General features: G+C 34.0%; 1 protein-coding gene across 1 annotated transcript; it reads left to right on the forward strand.

Annotated features, from left to right (window-relative positions):
* Window positions 1-11,585: 11,585 nt before the first annotated feature.
* Window positions 11,586-17,279, forward strand: SIP2;1 (small and basic intrinsic protein 2;1). The gene is given in 4 exon segments (XM_086423957.1): window positions 11,586-11,964; window positions 11,967-12,082; window positions 15,263-15,523; window positions 16,072-17,279. Coding segments are annotated over 4 exon segments (705 nt in total). The 5' UTR covers window positions 11,586-11,798; the 3' UTR covers window positions 16,234-17,279.
* The last annotated feature ends 1,825 nt before the right edge of the window (window positions 17,280-19,104 follow it).

Genomic DNA, 19,104 nt, shown 5'->3' on the forward strand with positions numbered 1-19,104 from the left:
TTCTTTTCTTCTTCAAATAACCACAATGATACAAATTACATTAAAATTCTTTAGAAAAATCTTGAGAATAAATGTTAATAAAGGAGTAAAATGCTAATTTCCATACATTTATTTATTCAATCGCGTGTTCTTCAATTTGAAGAACAGACCAGTTTTAGCTCTCAAAGTAATAAAAAAAAAAAACATTCTTGATTGGATTTGAAGAGAGGGTTTTGTTTGAGAATCATAGAATGTTCCATTCATTTGCCCAAACTCATATCATATGCATCAACATGAGACAATTCCTAGGCAACAAGTGATGGAGCTATATATTGACTACTATGACAAGGACGATATTGCTACAAAGTATCAACAACAATATATTTATTTGCCGGATTTACAAAATTTGAAATCATGACTTTATTTGCCAAAGGATCTCAAGAACATTCGGTGAAATACATCGAAAAGCTCACATTACACAATAAGGTATATTTTTATCAAATTTATTACTTAAGATTTTTATCAAACAATGTAGTGTATAGTTTCGAGCTATGCATAGGGGTTTAATTTATGCTCATAACTTGGGGCCCTGCATGATTCAATTTATTATTTGAGTCAACCCAACAAAAATTAACTTGGGGGCTAAATCTGACTCAACCGAGTCAAATGATTATTTTGCGACTCAACTGAAAGTACGTAGTTGAATCTTGTACAATTTGAGAAATCAACCGAGTCAAAGGACTTGATCAAATAAAGTAATCAATTTTATTAGTAAAAGAATTCGGTCGAGTCAAGGGGCTCCGATGGATTAATGGAAAATGCATGTAAGGGGGTTCAATTTAACCATGACTCGCCGAGTCATATGGTATAAATAGGGGTCTAATTCGAAGGATTAAATTGTTAATGGGCAATCGACCCTGACTCATTGGCCTTGACTCAACAAGTTGAATGGATTTGACTTTGGAAATCGATTTATAAGTTGGATTCAATCAAATTACATTGTTTTAGGCAATGACATGGACCCACAACACCGGACAAGGGAACTAATTGCCTTGTTGTTTTACATAATTATTATTATTATTGTTTTGTGTCCATGTTACTTTAAAGATGTAGGTTGCGAAGGAATTTGACAACACCAACTCATATGGGGAGTCTAGTCCACATATTAAGTCGGTCGTATGGGACCACTTAGTGCATCCTAACTCGTTGGGGAAATCTGGTCCACATCCTAAATCGGTCGTGCGGGACCACTTGGCGCACTGCTAGATCGTAAAGGGATCGGTTTATAGTGAAAAAGTTGACTCATTACGGGAGTCAAACCCGACTATAAGGGGATTGATTTACAACGAAAGTCTTAGTTCATTATAGGAGCTAAGTCAGATCGTAAAGGGATTGGTTGACAACGAAAGACTTGGCTCATTACAAGAGCTAACCTTGGCTCATTACGGAAGCCAAGCTCGACCATAAGGGGAGTCTTGGCTTATTATGGGAGCCAAGCCCGACAGTAAAGAGGTCGGCTCATAACGAATGTCTTGGCTCATGAAGGAAGTCATGCTCAACCGTAAGGGGGTCGGCACACAACAAAAATATTGGCTCGTAAGGTTAGTTAAGCCCGACCATAAGGGGGTCAGTATACAGCGAAAGTCTTGGCACGTGAAGGAAACCAATCTCGATCATTGGGGGTCAATCATTCGCTAATTAGAACTTAGTAAGGGAATCAATTTTGACCAATGAGGCTAACTCGTCCTTGTTTTTAATAATAATCGATTCGTAAGGGAGCTAAGCCCAATTATTGGGGGTGGGTTTTGTAAACACCCGAATTTGAGCGGGCCCTCGACGCAAGACGCCCCCAAAATCGAAAAATTGGAATGGGCTCCAAAGCCCAAACCTACAAAAATCCAATGCGTTTTCAATTAATAAATGTCCGAGGCCACTCACGTGGCCCATGGACCCGCACACCTTACTACCCTCCTACATCCTTAAATTCAACCCAATACTATTCTACCCAAGCCCAATCACTCTTCTTAAACTCAAGTCCATCATCATTACTATTCAATCCCCTATCTAAGCCCACAACCCTACCCAATCCACTACTAAAGCCCAAAGCCCAATTCACTACCCAAACCCAATCCAACCCATCATCATCACATCAAACCAATCACCAATTCAAACCCAAAAGATGACACATGTCATCATCCCCTTCCACCTCCCTCATCTAATCATCCATCTCCATCACTTCCCTCCTAAAAATCAACTCAACCCATAACCCTACCCTAACCTAACCTATTTCCCATCCTCTAACATCACAACCCATACCTTACATACCCTAACATATTTCCCATTCTCCAACACTATCAACCACCCACATCACAACCCATATTTCCCACACCTCAATCCATCACTTTCTCTTAAAACACTCCCACAAAATCACCTCAACCCATACCTCCCACCATCACCCCATACTCTTCTCTCTAATCAACCAACCACCATCACTAATCAACCAATCTCTTCATCTCTCCATTTGTCACATGTCATCATCCCTTCAATTCTCCCAAAATCTAACCAATCAACCTCTTACACTACCATCCCCCCAAATCCAACACCTTACCTCTTCAACCATCTCAACACTCATTCTCCAAACAACTCCCTTACACCCCCCATTCCTCCCATCAACCATCACTCATCTCACCCCACCAAACACTCTACCAAAATGGATTTTGGTAAGATCCAAACCATTTGGGTTAAAACACAACCCATTTCCCTCATTATAAAATTACCCTTATTTCCATCTCAAATTTCATACCCCTCTTCTCTCAAACCCATGCCATTATCCCTTATTCTAATTCCTCACCCTATTATACCCTTAAAATACCTCTCCAATCTCTATAAAAACCCTTTCACTCTCCCCTCACAACAACTAATGAAAATTTGACTAAAATCCCCCTAAAAAGATAACTCTCTCCTTACTACTCTTAACCCTCAACTCACCTCACTACACTCAACCATCTCTCATCCCATACTCAAAACTCTACTCTCAATCTTCTAAAAGTCTACAACTCAACTCAATTTTCTACAACCTCAAGCAAGTCCAAGTCAACTCAAAGGAATACATCTTTGAAGATCAACTCAAAGACAAGGTGGGTTCAACAAAAGGAACACCCCCTTCAATCCCCCTCTTCTACTCCCCCCCCTTCTCTACACATTTGCACACACCACAATGTTATAAATCACCAAAGGGCCCCTTCTTCAATAAGGGTGCCCTCAATGGGTTGAACTAACATTAAAACCCTTCATACTTGAGGGTACACATCGATCTTTTCAATTTTATTTTTCTTTTTATTTTTAAAAGGCCGAATCCGAGGTTACCACGTTACGTGGATGGAGTAGGGGTGCCTAATACCTTCCCTACTCCATAAATGGACCCCCTTACCTTTGAATCAAAGGTTGGGCCACGTGTATTATCCAACGAAAGTCATCAAACATACAAAATATATGATTTTTCAAAAAATGTGACATCGGGTGACCATTCACACCCTTTTTCCAATTTGAATGGTGGCGACTCCAAAACACCCCAAAGTGGAGGGATGTTTTAAAAATATTGAAAACCCCGTGTCTACAGGTTTAATTGATTTTTGTTTTAAACCCGACCATAGAGGGTTATATATATTGGCTTAGGAGTTTTGGATCATGATGACACCAAACCCGATTGATAAGCGGAAAATGACAAAAAATGAAGGAAATAAACAATGTATTTATAAAAGAAAAATACTTTAAGGTGGCCACGTGTCACATAGTACCATTCATTATTATGAATGATAGTTCTCGTTGGGTACCAAAGGGCAACACATGACACCTAGGGATTTGATTTTGGTATGGAGATACGAGGGTAAGCTTGGTGGCTCGGTCACAAACCAATTATGGGTTCGGGTTTTGATTGGATAAAATCAGGGATTAGATCAAAGGAGGTTAAAATTCTTGTGAGGAAAAATCTCAAAAAAATAAGGAATGTATGTGGACATGATATTTACTAGACACATTCCTAAATTACCAATTAAGATCTATCTTTTAAATCGGATAAGGGTCAAATCAGTAATAAGATCTAAAGGGATCCTAGGTTTTCATCCATATATATATAGATGGACAGAGGTACTAAAAGGTATAAGCTCTCCCCCCTCTAAATTTTACATTATTTTGGTACTAATGTTCTGACTTGGGCGTCAGAGAGGTGTTATTGCAAGCACATCTGTAAACACCCCATTTTCGTACTCACCTGATTAATCAATTCGTCAACCAGATTGCGACAGTTCCCAATGATGGATGAATATTATAATGTTTTTATTTGTTACTAGATATGTTTCAGAAATTCGGATGATGTATTTTAAACAAAACGCTAAGAAAATTTAATCCAAAATGTAGAAATCATCATTCTTCAAATAAAAAGAAGCTTTACGAGAAAAATTATTAAAAAATGGTAAAATTATTAAAATTCCCCTAACATCAAAACATCCATAGAGCCTACATTACGCTTAGAAAAATCATTTCGAACACATAAAACAACAAACTAAAACCAAATAAATTGTTTCGCTAATTTTCACAAAATTATGAAAATGCCCTTCATAGGGTCCATAATCATTTCACATCAAAAATCCATAAAATGGCACAAATCGATACTCCTATTGAATTCCTTATGAAAAACTAATTCCAAAACATCGAAAAATGATTTCTAAACGCAAGTCTTCTTCGGGGCAAAATGATAATTTTCCAATCTTAAAAATTCAAATTTTCGAAATTAATAATTAAAACATTAATTAACGCAAGATGAAATTTTAATAAATTGAATTAAAAATTTTAAACAATTAAAACTAATTAATTAAGCCCATGGGTCAACTATTAAGTAGTAGCCCATTTAAGTGGGAGCCCACCTGACATTTATTAAAAGATCCCTCCATTTGGGGGTCCAAAGAATTAAATATATAATTAGGGGGTTCTCCAAAAAACTTAAAAAAATATATTCTTTCATTGTACGTAAAAATGGAAACCCTAATTTAAAACTCTAATTCAAAGCCATAATTAAACAATCTAATCTTATATAAAAGAACCAAGTCAAACTAAAAAACTCCCAAAAAACTCTATAAATAGGAACATCCACAAATCTATCTCGCAGGTTAAGAGAAACCCTAGGAAAGAGAGGTTAGAAACACCCCCCAACCTCCAAAAATCTTAAATCTGAAGTCCCAACTCCCTATCTAACATCCAAACCCCAATTTTTGCTTAAAAAATACCCAGAAACCCTCCAAAAACACCCAGAAGCCTTTCAAAAAATACTAAAAAATTAGAAAATACTCAGATCTAGGAGGATGATGTCTCATCTTGAAAATCGAAATCGGATCTAGTGACGAAGAAAAAAAGGAAAACTCACACGAAGACGCTCTCCACCAGTTCTGAGGGAACCTATTGTCGCAATCACCCAGGTAAAATAGTCTTTTTTATTTGATTATTTATTTTATTTTTTGTTAGGTTTTTTTAGCAATGTGATTTTTGGAAAAAAGTAGAGACCGGCGTTTGCTGGGCGAGGTTGGTGCCTAACACCTTCCAACCCTGTAACGTGATCCTCGGACCCGTTCTTTTTATAGACCAATGTTTTCTTATCTATTTAGAGTCAATGTTTCGGTTCCTAGACCATAATAACTAGGTAACGACTCCAAAACCCAAAAAAAATGGATTTGCAACCTGTGGATCAAGGGTACTTTCAACACCCAAGGGCACAAAGATAGGAAATCGCGAGGCATCGTCACAAATCGTAATATAGTGCAAAGTTTTTGCATCTATAGTCACAATCAAAGGTCGAGAGTGTGCCACATCACCCAAAAAAAATATTTTTGATATTTTTTTTCAAATCTGATTTAAATTATAAAGACAAGAGGATTGGCTTGCTATTTTTCATCAAATGTGACGTTCTATGGTCTGTAAAGCATGAGCTATAAGAAAGACGAACTACAAAGGATTCCCTCCCAAAATTTATACCCCTCAACAAGGACGGTTGTTCCTTCTCTTTTGTCTTCTCTCTTCTTCCCCTTCTTGAGAATACTCTCAACTTTATTGTCTTTTCTCAAAATTGCTCAGCTTTAGTTTTAATCAAGGGGAAGAAAGAGTTGAGGCAAGAAAACTAAACCAGACCTGTAAATATACTATTGATACTTAAGTAACTAACTGACTAAAGAGTAAAAAGGCCTAAAATTAAAGTTCTTTTAATGACAAAAATATCCTTAATATTATAACTTTTTTTTTCAAAAGTAGAAACAACATTTCATCATAAAGTATACTTGGTGTACTCGAGTAGTTTGGTTGCACTCAAAAAGAGGGATGAGACCGAGACATTCTTCTTCTTCAAATATGTCCACAATAATACAAAATACATAATTAAAAAAATTATTATGACAATTTTCCAGATAAAAGGGGTGATAAGGGAGTTGGATATTAATTTTCGATGTTTTTACACCCAAATTCTCACAAAGATGTCCATGCTCCTATTCCCAAAAGAGTAGGGATCCAAAACAGTGTTCCGTTACTAACCATGGCCAAGTGGTACCCAGTTTTATGCCATGTGATATTTTTGAGACGTACTGACCGTATGGATATGTGGTCCATCCTTTGGTGAACCTACGTACCAAAAATCAGTGTTTGATAACTTGAATTCATTAAATTTAAGCTCTTGAAAAAGAGTTTAAAGCCAACGATTAGAAATCATTCTTAAGACAATGCTATTATCAATGGATGCACATCACCAATCAAACTGATCTTTTGTGTGTAGATTCACCAAGGGATGGACCACATATCGATACGGTTAGTGGGTCACCAAAAAGGCCAAGTGGCATTAAATGGGGTGCCACCCAATCGTGGTTAGGGATCCCTACTCTTCCCAAAATAGCTGAAGTGTTGGTTATAGTCAATCGTCATTGTTTTCTTACCTTCATTTGTCACATTCATTGTATTCCCCTTGATTGGGTTCCTTATAAGCATGGTTTCAAAACTTGTCCGAGATCAAGACGTATCAAACGAGACAGATGGACAAGTCAATTTTTCGAACAAGATTTAATACCCCACATTCATTTTTCAAACATTTTGACAAGACGTCTCAAACGTATCATAAAACTCGTCCGAGACAACTCGGTATCTGGCATGAACGAGATGAGACACAAAACTGAGTTTTAAAACCATGCTTATAAGAAAATTTTCAAATTGAAGCCCTCCAAATAGGGATGTCTCTAAAGAAGCAAATCTTTTTTACCTCCATATTTTGTCTTAAGTGTTGAACCAAGAAGAAAAGGATCAATAAAACAGTAAATCATTGGGGTTTAGGTTCAATCATAAGAATATTAATTTTCTAACTAGAAAGTCTTCATTTGGTCAATACTCGTCAGGCGTAGCATGAACACAGAACCATAGATCTATTTCCTTGGGATACATAACTACACATCTTTTATGGGGATTTATGTTGTGTATCCCGATAAAATAGATCTATGGTTTCATATCCACACCACATCAGTTGACTATTGTCTGAGTGAAGACTCATAGTATTTTTTGACTACTAATTAAAATAATAATTTATAAATTTATGTATGTTTTTTGTACGACTAATGATAAAATGACGTGATAAAATATACACATAGAATCGTAAATCTTTTTCATTGTATATCCCAAAGAAAAAGATCTATGGTTTTGTGCAATTGACATGTCAATCGCATACATACCGTATCTGTTTATCACAAATCATTTTGGATTGTACACGTGACTCTTCAACAATGGTAAGTTATATAGGCTTCTCCAGGATTCAAATTAAGGGACTATGACAAATTGAAAGATACAGGTTTTTTAGGGATCTGTGCTTATTACGTTGGGAATATTTTCATAGGGATATCTTTCCATCCCAACCATTGTAGATCACTAAAATTTCTCCTTCAATTATTGAGTAGATATGATTAAAAAAGGGACCGATTAGTTGCACACCGCCAATTACCAATTGCACTCCATCACTTAAATGTTTTCCTTTGCACTCCATTTGGATGATTACACTCCAAAATAATAGAAAAATATTGCACTCATATTCTTCTTCTTCTGCAACCATGCCCACATAAATTATTGTAGGTTCAATTTTTTTTGTATAGTCTAATCTATGTGTAATTTGTAAATAAAAAATAAAAAAATCTATACGTAAATATCACAAATCCTTGCAATCATCATGTATGCAGATTGATAAACCAAGGAAGGACTGGCTTTTGGTGATTTTAAAGCCATCGCGAGGCTTAAGAAACTCGTTAGAATCCATATCGACACTTCGAACCATTCAATAATCATTGAATTCCAAGTGATAAGATCCAAGCATAGGCTCTTATCAATTTCTAAACAAAGACTAGATAGAGATTGAAAGACCAATACCTTCAATTGGTGTCAAAGAGACTTTGAGCAAAATCAATCACAAGTAACATACAACAGGAACATAAAAGAAGTCACATGAAGATGAATAAGCCCCTAAATTATGAGATTACCATAATGAAGTGCAACTACAACGTTGAAATAGAGGTTTAAAAAAAAAAGTATTTTTTTTAAAATAGATTGCAACCAACGATTAGTGGTGTGCAACTTGTCTGTCCTTGAAAAACAGGGGAGGGTAGGTCAGATTAAAATTAAAAATAAAACTTTACTAGCTTAATAAAGACTTTGAAAGAGGGTAGCCACCACACTTCCAATTTTAAAATTAAAATTTACATATTAAACTAATAATAATAATATTTTTTTTTAATGCTAGATTACACAACACAATCATCTCTTTTTTATATAAAAAAAACTAGTAGGTGGTGTGTGAAAACGCACATGTTTACATAATTTAAGACTTATACGTGATTTAATTTTTTTATAATTAGGTTATATTGTAAAATTCATAGTTTTTATTTTATGTCATAGTTCTTTATTTCATATATTTTTTAGAATAAGGTTTGAACTCAAACCGTTGATTTGCATCATTACTTCTTTCTATCTCAATCGTTGATTTGTGAGTTAATGTATTGACCATTTGGACTTTTTAAGGCCTAAACGACGTGTCTACATTACTATCGTGAACCGTTAGGCCTGTTATGAACCGTTGAGCCTATTGCTTATAAAAATAGATCGTCCCCTATTGTTTAATATATATAGAACTTTCTAATATCTCTTCTTCTTTTATGTTCTCTCCGATATACAATCTTGCTGCTTGTACAAAGTTCGACCTAATCGAGTTATTAGGCATTGACTGTTGAATCTTGGAAACTAGAAGTTTGAGATCGACTGCACTGAAGATTCATTCTTAAGGGGCGAAATTGATTTTAAGGACAACAATTTCTTCATGCTAAGTCACCGATAAGTTCTTTCAATTTCTTCGAATTATTTACATTATACTATTGTTTATTATTTATTGTTTCAACAAATTAGAATCAGAATTTCCAACAGTTTTAACTATTATTAAAAGAAAAATTTAAATAGATAATCTCATTTTATATCATATTTTTATAATTAATTTAACAAATTGTAAGATTATATATATATAATATTAACTACGAAGGTTTTGTAGATAAAATACTGAAAAGATTTGATATCAATTCTTTATTTTTATTTTTATGAGTAAGCTGGACTTGAACTCACAGCCTCAATGTTGTCTTGCAATGTGTCAAACCAAGCCCAATGAAATCCTATTCTTTTTTACAAAGGTTTCTTTGTTAATAGTTAGGTTAAATGTGAAAGTGGGAACATTTCTAAAATTCGATGTAAACAACCACCAATTTAACCTAATGTGATTTTGGTGTTCAACCACTTCTATGCCACCTTCTCTCATCATAATATTAAGAGTCATGATTTTCTGATGCCCCCTAACGTGGCATGGGTTAGAATCATAGATTTTTTACCTTTGATATACACAACTATAAATTTTCATAAATATGTGCAATTGTGTATCCCAAAAAAAATAATCTATGATTCTGGCACATACTTGGTGTTAGGGGACGTATTGGGGGAATGTGTCAGAGGGGGCGTCAAAAAATAATTATTCTAATATTATTTAGATTGTTTTATTGTTTCTAGTCTTTAGTTCAGAAAGATTTTTTTTGTTTTGTTTTTTGTTTTTGTTTTTGTTTTGTCTTAGATTAACTATATAAACTACATTTGTCCTATTTGCCATCGGTTAATTTTGGTTTTAAACGTAAAGTGCTCATACATTTCACATCATCAATGGAAGCAACCATATAATTGGAAGATGGAATATTACTTATCTCAACATTAAGTCGAATATTAACGTGAGGGCATTTAATTAATTGATTAATTCTTTTAAGCGTATTAGAGAAGATTGGTGTCTAAGACCACATCAACATCAATTTGTCAAATATTCAACAGAAATGGATTCCGTATTTTTAAGTCACCCATTCATTTATTCTTTGGGTGACTTCAACATAACTTCAAAGTGATGACATGAATGATGAACTCATTGACTTAGGTTTTGTCTCAAAAGACTTAGCATAAAATGATAATAATGCCCTTGTCTTCCCCTCTCTCTTTCTCTCTCTCTCTCTCTCTCTCTCTACCCCCCTCCCCTCCGCTCTAAGAAACTATGACATGGTTAAAACTGTCAAACAAAAACCCCTGGGCTTTTCCCATGAAATGTCGTCATCATCTAGTTATTAGACCTTTTTCGGGAGTTTGTTTTTATTCAACTTTGTCTTTAATCCATCATTTTCAACCTCGTCATTACTTTTAATAGAAAATCCATGATTTTTCTACTAAAACCAAGTATTGTCTTTTACTTCTCCAAAATTTTATCTCACTTTCGAGATTTTGTTGGTTGAAATATGAAAAATTTTCATGTTGAAGATAAGGATAAAGGATTCTACCCATGAGGTTGAAGATGAATGGTATTGAAAAAATCCATCCTTATAGAAAAATCATATGTTATTATCGAGGTTTAAAGGTTGAGGAAGGTAAAGTACTAAGGTCAGAGTGACTGATTTTTGAGAGATGATCAAAGGGTTTCTTCGAGAGAATTAAAATGAGGGCATTCACATCATTTTCTTTACTATATTCGAAAAGACCTAGGTCAAAAGGGCATGTCATCATTTTGAAATGATAAGATACCTCTAATATTTGACTAAAACACAAGGGGACATATCTAAATCACCCTTTATTCTTTTGTTCGAGTGAAAGTAACTTCAATCATTAAAAAAATTTCAACCTTAAACCAATCATCTTCTACTAACCCAAAATTATATCCCATTTTCAAGGATTGTTGCTTGAAGTAGATAGAATATTTCATGTTGAAGGTGTGGGTAGAATATTTCTATAAAAACTTGAGGTTTAAAGGTTGAAGAAGATTGGTGGTGTTAGGGAGAAAATAGAGGGTTTGTGAATCAAGGTAGTAGATGAGGGTATTTAGGTAATTTACTTTATTCTCTCAAAGAAGACCTATGTCAAGGGGACATGTCTTCATTTTAAAAGCAAAGGGGGTGTCTTTAAAATTGACCAAAACGTGGAGGGACATGTCTAAGTCACCATTTATTATTTTATTCTAAACGAAAGTAACCTTTAACTACTATCTGAACTTTTTTCCGCCGAAAGGACTCAGAAACGCCAAACAAGCTCGTTTGGTTTCGAACAATAAAAGCCGTCAACCTGGTCAATTTGTACGAAATTTCTCAACAAATTCGATTCTTCTTCGTCTGCTTCTCCTATTTATTACAAAAAAATCAGAACAGAATCTCTCAAAAACATAGAACAGAGAATTACAGAAACCCAGAGCATTAATGGCTGGAATTCGCTTGGTTTTATCAGATTTCGTCATTTCTTTCATGTGGGTATGGGCAGGAGCTCTCAATAAGCTCTTTGTGTACAAAGTTCTAGGATTAGGGTTTCAACCCAGAGGAGAAATCATCAAGGGTTCTTTAGCAATCTTGAGTATGTTCTTCTTTGCTTGGTTGGAAAGATTAGTAAAGGTGGGTCTTACAATCCACTAACAGTGTTGTCTGGCGCAATTAATGGAAATTTTAGCGGATTTTTGTTCACTTTTGGTGTAAGAATCCCTGCTCAGGTGAGTTCACACGATTCTCTTGTTTGAATTGGTTTTTTGTTGTTTGGCATAAAGTTGATTCAGATTTGAAATGTCTCTTTTTTTTTTTTTGTATAATTGGATTTTTGTTTGGAATTTTGCTTGGTTGATGAAGTGGAGATTTTTTGTCTTGGTTGGCATATTAACTGAATGATCTTGTTTTAGTTTATAATTATCATTTGATTTGGGTTCTCTCAATTGATTGATTTGTGAAGTATGTTTGCTTGTTTGAAATATGAATTTTGGGTTTTTGTTTGAATTGGGTTTGGTTTGTGGAGTGTGAATTTATTGTGCTGGTTGGCATTTCAACTAGGTTATCCTGTTTGATACCTAAAGTGTTTTTTTATTTTTAATTCCTGAAGTTGGTTTGGTTGTTTGAAATGTGAGTTGGATTTGTTTTAGTTGCAGATTTGGTTTCTAGAGTGGAGATTTGAAGCGGGTTAGGTTGATTTATGAACTTAATGTATCTTATTGACCCTTAGATGGGTTTGCCTAATTGATACTTAAATCAGGATTGGATACTATGATGGGTGAATTGGGTATTGTTAGTCAAAATTCCAAACATGTGGTCAGAATTTATATTTTGAATTGGTGTTGTTGCGTAGCCCAAAATTCTCTTCATGTTGGCTCCCGATATGATTTATTCAACATTTTAATCGATTTTTCTAATTTTTTTTTCCTAGTTAATATTTATAAAAGAAATATGCATGGTACTCTTCCCCGGATAACAAACCTCTTTATTGGGAATTTCATTTCCTTATTGACAACTGGCTTCCCGTTTGACAATTTAGTCATGTTTTATATACCGATTACTTTTGTGTAATCTTGTTTCGGTGCAGAGTGAAACAAGGGGATCTTTAGGTTTTAATTTGACTTTTATCTTCTTTTTTTTTTTTTCCGCCTTTTTGTATTGTTTCATCACTCTCACCATCATGATCAAAGACTTGTACTAAAAATCTGCGGTCGGTTAAGCATATTCGTCCATTCAATTCTGTCTAATGTCATGCCCTTCTGCTAATTCATTTGTTTTCTATCCTCTCTCACTACTTAAATTCATGCCCTTTTATGTTTTCCTTACGCTCTTTCAGAAACTTAAACTTGCAAGTTCCTTCTAAATGGGGCCATTATTTGTCCTTGTTGATTTTCTCAATGTTAAAGCCATGTCTTTGTTTTCCCTATTGTTGATTTCTCATATGTGGTCCTTGTATTAGTACTTACTTTTTTTTTTTTTTCCGTGTTGGGAATTATTTATTCAAGAGTTGCTGAAAGGAGTGTTTTTTCCCCTCACTTATTTTTGTTGGGCTTTTATATTTATAAAATATATTTTTTGATTTAATAAATTTGAATAGGTGCATGTTTGGTCATTCATGAATAGTCACACAATTTGGTTTTGGTTCATGAATGGATACATCCCCTTGGTTATTCATAAATGGAGACACCTCTTGGTGTAAGACATTCAAGGAGTTTAAATGAGTCTTTTTTGAGGACTTCGTAGGTTTGTTGTATAGATGACTCGTAGTTGGTGCTATTTTCGGTTGGTAGCTTGTCTGGTCATCTCGACTGGCTTGCCTTCTCATTCAATAAAATTTTATTTATCAAAAGAAAAAAAAACCTCTTGGTGATTCATGAATGGAGACATCTTTTGGTTCCATGAATGATCACACCTTTTTGTTATCTATGAATGGATACACCTTTTGGCCATCCATGAATGGATGCAACTATTGATTATTCATGAATGGACACATCTATTAGTTAAAGTGTCTTTATGGAGAGACACTTAAAGAATCTTTTCAATCTTTATAAATAAGATTGGCAAGTAGGCCAAACTACTAAAGTTTTCAAGAACTCTATCAAGTATTTTAGTTTCTCAAATTATTAAGCCGGAGATTACATATTGTTTTGTAGGAGAATTTTAAGGTTGTTGCTTGCAAATTCTCATCGCGGTTTTGTTGTATCCTGGAGGCTAATTTGTTTGTAATCTATCAATATCAATGAACTCTTATAGGAGTGAGGACAAATAAAGTCTTAGAGATTTTGTTCTTTTCGTGTCTCAAAATCCCAAAATTATTTGTTTTCTTTTTCTTTAAGACTCCATTTTTCCAACAGTTATCAATAACAACAGCTGTAGTTGCCTACCATAAATTTGGCACTTCTTTGTATTGATATGTTAATTAGGCTCTTGTGTTCTTTTTGTTAAATTTTTTACCGTAAACATTTCAAGTACTAAGGGCTAATTAGAGTATAATTATCATGCTTCAAATTTGGGAAACTTCTATTGGGTCCTTATGATATAAAAAGCGTATTTGGCTTTATTGAACATTATAATAACAATAAGTATTATCTCGAATTTTAGGGTACATATCAATGTTTTATGAACAAAACCATGATTGGATTGAAAAATTGTCAATATATTAAAGAATGATAAAATTATTTGTTTCTAGTTCATTAGAAAACAATCAGATGATGTTCAATCACGTAGGTCATCTACGTTAAGATTAAGGGATTTCTTCCCTAAATTATCTTCTTTTTATTTATTTTCATTAAAAAAGATATTATTATGATTTGTTTATTAATGATCTTTTCATTATAGAAAATCGAATTCTCTTACTTAAAATTTTACCCTACAGTGAAAACTTTCCAAATTGGTTCACAAAAACCTCAGGTTCCTTTGGACGAAATCTTATCTCAAAAGAAAGCTTTCCAAAATGTGTTCATAAAAACTGCAGTTTTTTTTTTTCTTTTGGGTTAAATGATTGAACCACCGGTTTTATCACAACCGGTGATCTCAGCTTCCTTTGAATCAACCAACTTTTATACAAAATCTGGTCAGACCACCAGTTCAGGAATTCTTAATCCACTGGTACATAGAGAGGATAAGCAGACTAGACGGATTTTTCTTCTCTCTTCAAGCCTTAGCCTAAATCCAAATCAACAATAGTGCAAATTGCTTATGTCCTTTGTTATGAATAGATATATTAATCAGTCCGAAAGGGGAAAAAACCCCCCTGCAAGTTTTTGATCCATCATCTAAGTATTTTGATCATTTCTAGCTTTTAGTGATGATACCATTTCAAATTCTTGATAAATGTTTCATGATCTTCTTGGCCTATTTACGTATGTATTCTCGTTGTTCTTACCAGATAATAATTGGGTTTTTTTTAGGTAATTGGTTCTATTATTGGGGTTAAGCTCATCATTGATACCTTTCCGGAAATAGGCCATGGACCTCGTCTGAATGTTGATATCCATCGAGGTGCATTGACAGAAGGACTTCTCACATACGCTATTGTTATGGTATCACTAGGGCTCGCTAGGAATACCCCAAGCAGCTTTTTCTTGAAAACATGGATCTCAAGCGTCTCTAAACTTACCCTCCATATACTTGGTTCTGATCTAACGGGTGGATGCATGAACCCGGCTTCTGTAAGTACTCACTAAAACATAAACCACTATTCTTTAGTTAAATTAGGGTGAATTACACTTTGACCCCCTATGGTTTTGCATAATTCCATGTTCACCACTTAATCTTTTGATAATTTCACTTATCTCCCTTGTCAGAAATTGTGTTAATGTTCCAATGTTATTCGACCATTTTGACCCTCTAATTTTTTATTTATTTTATTTTCTATAATTTAAAATGACAAAATCCCAAATTGACCAAAATCTTCATTTTGGTGATTGTCCTTTCTCTCAACTCCTATTGGTGATTCCTCCTTTATGAGCTATTAAAAAGGGTAAATAGTCTTTCATTATAAGTAAATGAGGCATTTTAAAAACTGTTTTATTGACAAAAATGGTCTAAATGAATCTGTTTGATAACTTTAGGGGAGATAAGTGCAATTGTCAAAACGGTAGAGGTTCAACATAGAATTACATCAAACCATAAGGGGGTCAAATTGTAATTTACTCTTTAAATTATTCAAGATGGAATTAGAGAAGACCATGTTGGTTTTAACCTTTTGCTTTTGCAGGCCATGGGGTGGGCTTATGCTCGAGGTGATCACATAACGAAGGAACATCTATTTGTGTACTGGTTAGCCCCATTGGAAGCAACTTTGCTAGGCGTTTGGACATTCAGATTGCTTGTTAAGCCCAAGAAGCATGAAGAGGTAAAAAAGACTAAATCAGAATGAAAAAAAAAAACAAAAACAAAAAAAAGTAATTTCACTTTGTGCATATTTTAACTTATTTTGATCCTGAATTTGTAACCTTGTATGCAACAAAGAAGATTTGAGGAATTATTTCAAATGCTTATACCGATGGATGGATATAAAAAATGTACGTGGCGAGGCATGCAAGATGGCAAAATTACATGCCATGCATGTTGAACAAAGATTTGCTGTTTCTTAACTTGTGTGCTAAGCTGATGAACCAATGGCATTGCACCATGTGTTTTAACTGAGCAAGAGTGATTGGTTGATAGAGAAAAAATTTCGGAGCAGTTTTAAGTGTTGTATTTTAGTAATTTTTTTCAATACACATGTTGCCATGCCATTGGTTCATCAGCTTAGCACATAAATTTCAAAATAGCAAATCTCTGTTCATGCATGTTTTCTAAATACAGAGGATATGTAAGTAAATTTAAGTAAATGCGAGCATAACAGTGTACAACAGACATGGGGGGACACCGTATATGGCAATGGATTTTGTTTTTAATCAAACAGGGTACATGTTGTTCACACTCTTATTTTGATAAGGGATTTTGAATCCTTCTGATGCCATTTTTATTATTTATTTATTTTAATATTAATCTAAACAGTCATTAAATGAGTTTTATAATTATTTATTTTTTGCCAAAATGGTTATATTGTACTGTCACATTTTCTATTCCTATGAACCTACATTTTCAACTCGAGTGCAGACAGGCAAATACCAAAACGGGTATATGGTCAATTTTATAAAATATTAAAATGATATGACTGATTCAGTAATTTTGGCAAAATACATAACTATTTTAGTAATTTAATCTAAAGTAAATCCTCTCAATAAAATGAGAGCTTCTATTGCCATGCCAACTTTAGCTAATGCCATCCTGAATGTGAGCTAATTCTTTGTTGATTTACATATGAATTAGGGCGGTGTGAGCAAAAGCTGGTGTGGCAATGGAATCTCTCTAAAAAGTAATTTTATTCGGAATCATCTCATCATCCTAAGCTCAATTACTTATTACCTTTAATTTTTTTTTTTTTTTTTAAAAAGCAGAACAAATTCACAATAATAGGGTGACATCTACTTTTAGATTAAGGACCTGATGAGGCCCATCAAGGCATGTTATCTGAACATGTTGGATTTTGGGTCTGATCCAACTCACTAAATCTTGTCTGAGGCTGAGATGACTCATCCAAAACATCTTGGTATGGTCCACCAATGAGACGGATAGAAGTCAAACGTATCGGACGAGATTTAAAATCATAGTTCATTTTTTCTCATTGTTGAATGATACAACTCAAACATATTGGAAAACTCACCTGAGACGACTTGGTCTCGTTCATGAATGAGACAAGATGTCAAAACGAGTTTTAAAACCATGAGTGAGACTCACATAATTTTTATGCCAATAATTTACATTGTATAATTTATACATTATAATGGAAACAAAATGATGATATGGGACTACGAATTATTGCAATATTTTATAGTTAATTTGATTTTATGATCAGTATGATTGTGATTAAAAATAGATCGAAGAATGAATCACTTGGAAACTACAATTATAGAAAATAATGGGACTCACTATGATTTATTGTATATAAATTATAATATCATCCCTTGTCTTCTAATTTATTATAAAATCTTTGAAACATAATGAGATATTAATTAATAGAAAGTTTAGATAGTTCATTATGTTTTTAACCTGGTCCAACAGGTGGACCCTTTCCATTCCTGCCACCTCGACTACGACATCAAAAAAACCTGTCCATGCATGCATTGAAGTTTGGTGTGTTGCTAATAACATCAAATCTTGGTTATAAAAAGACGATGCACTCAATCCACTTGTCCGCGTCATTATTCGATCATAATATCGTAATACACTGCCTTCATTGAACATTGGGTTCAACACTGAACCATACTATGGTGATGGTGCACAGGCATTTACAAATTTATTTCCTCGAGATACAAGTAAAGGAATGTATGGTTCTCTATGCACTACCACATCATCTAAATGTTGAACATAATATCCAACGAAGTCAGTTCAGCATTTTTCTTAATTAATTAGTTATCCTTTTCAAAAGTTAGACATTCATGTTAGAGATGATAAATTAATAATCAGACTAAAGCCCAATGATCATCAATAGAGTTTATATTTGCTTAAACAATCATCGATAGAATTTATATTTGCGTTACTTTCTGCAGAAGATGTATGATCCTCCCATGATATTCCAATATGGTATCGTGAAATAGGTATTATTCAAATTAATTTTTAATTTTAGGTTTGAGTGTTTGACCATTGGTATTAGTAATTAGATTTTGGTTAATAAAGAGTACTCCTATATTCATAATTTATTTTTTATTTCAACCATTCTTTTGTTTAAAACAAACAAATAAATAATAACAAAACCTCTATCATTCCACTAATCATACAAGAGTTCTTACCAAATAAGAAGATATAGACCAGTCTAATGTGATGACTCTACAAGAGGACTTCCCAAGTAAGAAGATACAGACCAGTCTAATGTGATGACTCCAAGCCAAGACCATGCAGTATTGACCCTAGATGTTGAACTAGAATGGAAGAAGTTGTATTACTTTTACACTTTGATAATAAAATTCAATATTTTCATTTGGTTTACTCCAATGACCCAGTTATTATTATTGCTATTTTAATTTCTTTGTTCATTTTTAGCGTAATACAAGCTCTTTCTCCTGTTTGCTAGGAGATGTCTTTACTAGCTTTACGTTCTTTTTGAATTCGGTTCACAAGAGATTTTGAAAGGATAGGACATTGAAGCACCTTAGCATTATAAGTAGAACACTTTAAATCATTGGCCAAGTCCACTCAACCA

Source organism: Akebia trifoliata, chromosome 14 (genome assembly GCF_017979445.1).
Source record: "Akebia trifoliata isolate Shusen 1 chromosome 14, ASM1797944v1, whole genome shotgun sequence".
Classification (NCBI taxonomy): Eukaryota; Viridiplantae; Streptophyta; class Magnoliopsida; order Ranunculales; family Lardizabalaceae; genus Akebia; species Akebia trifoliata.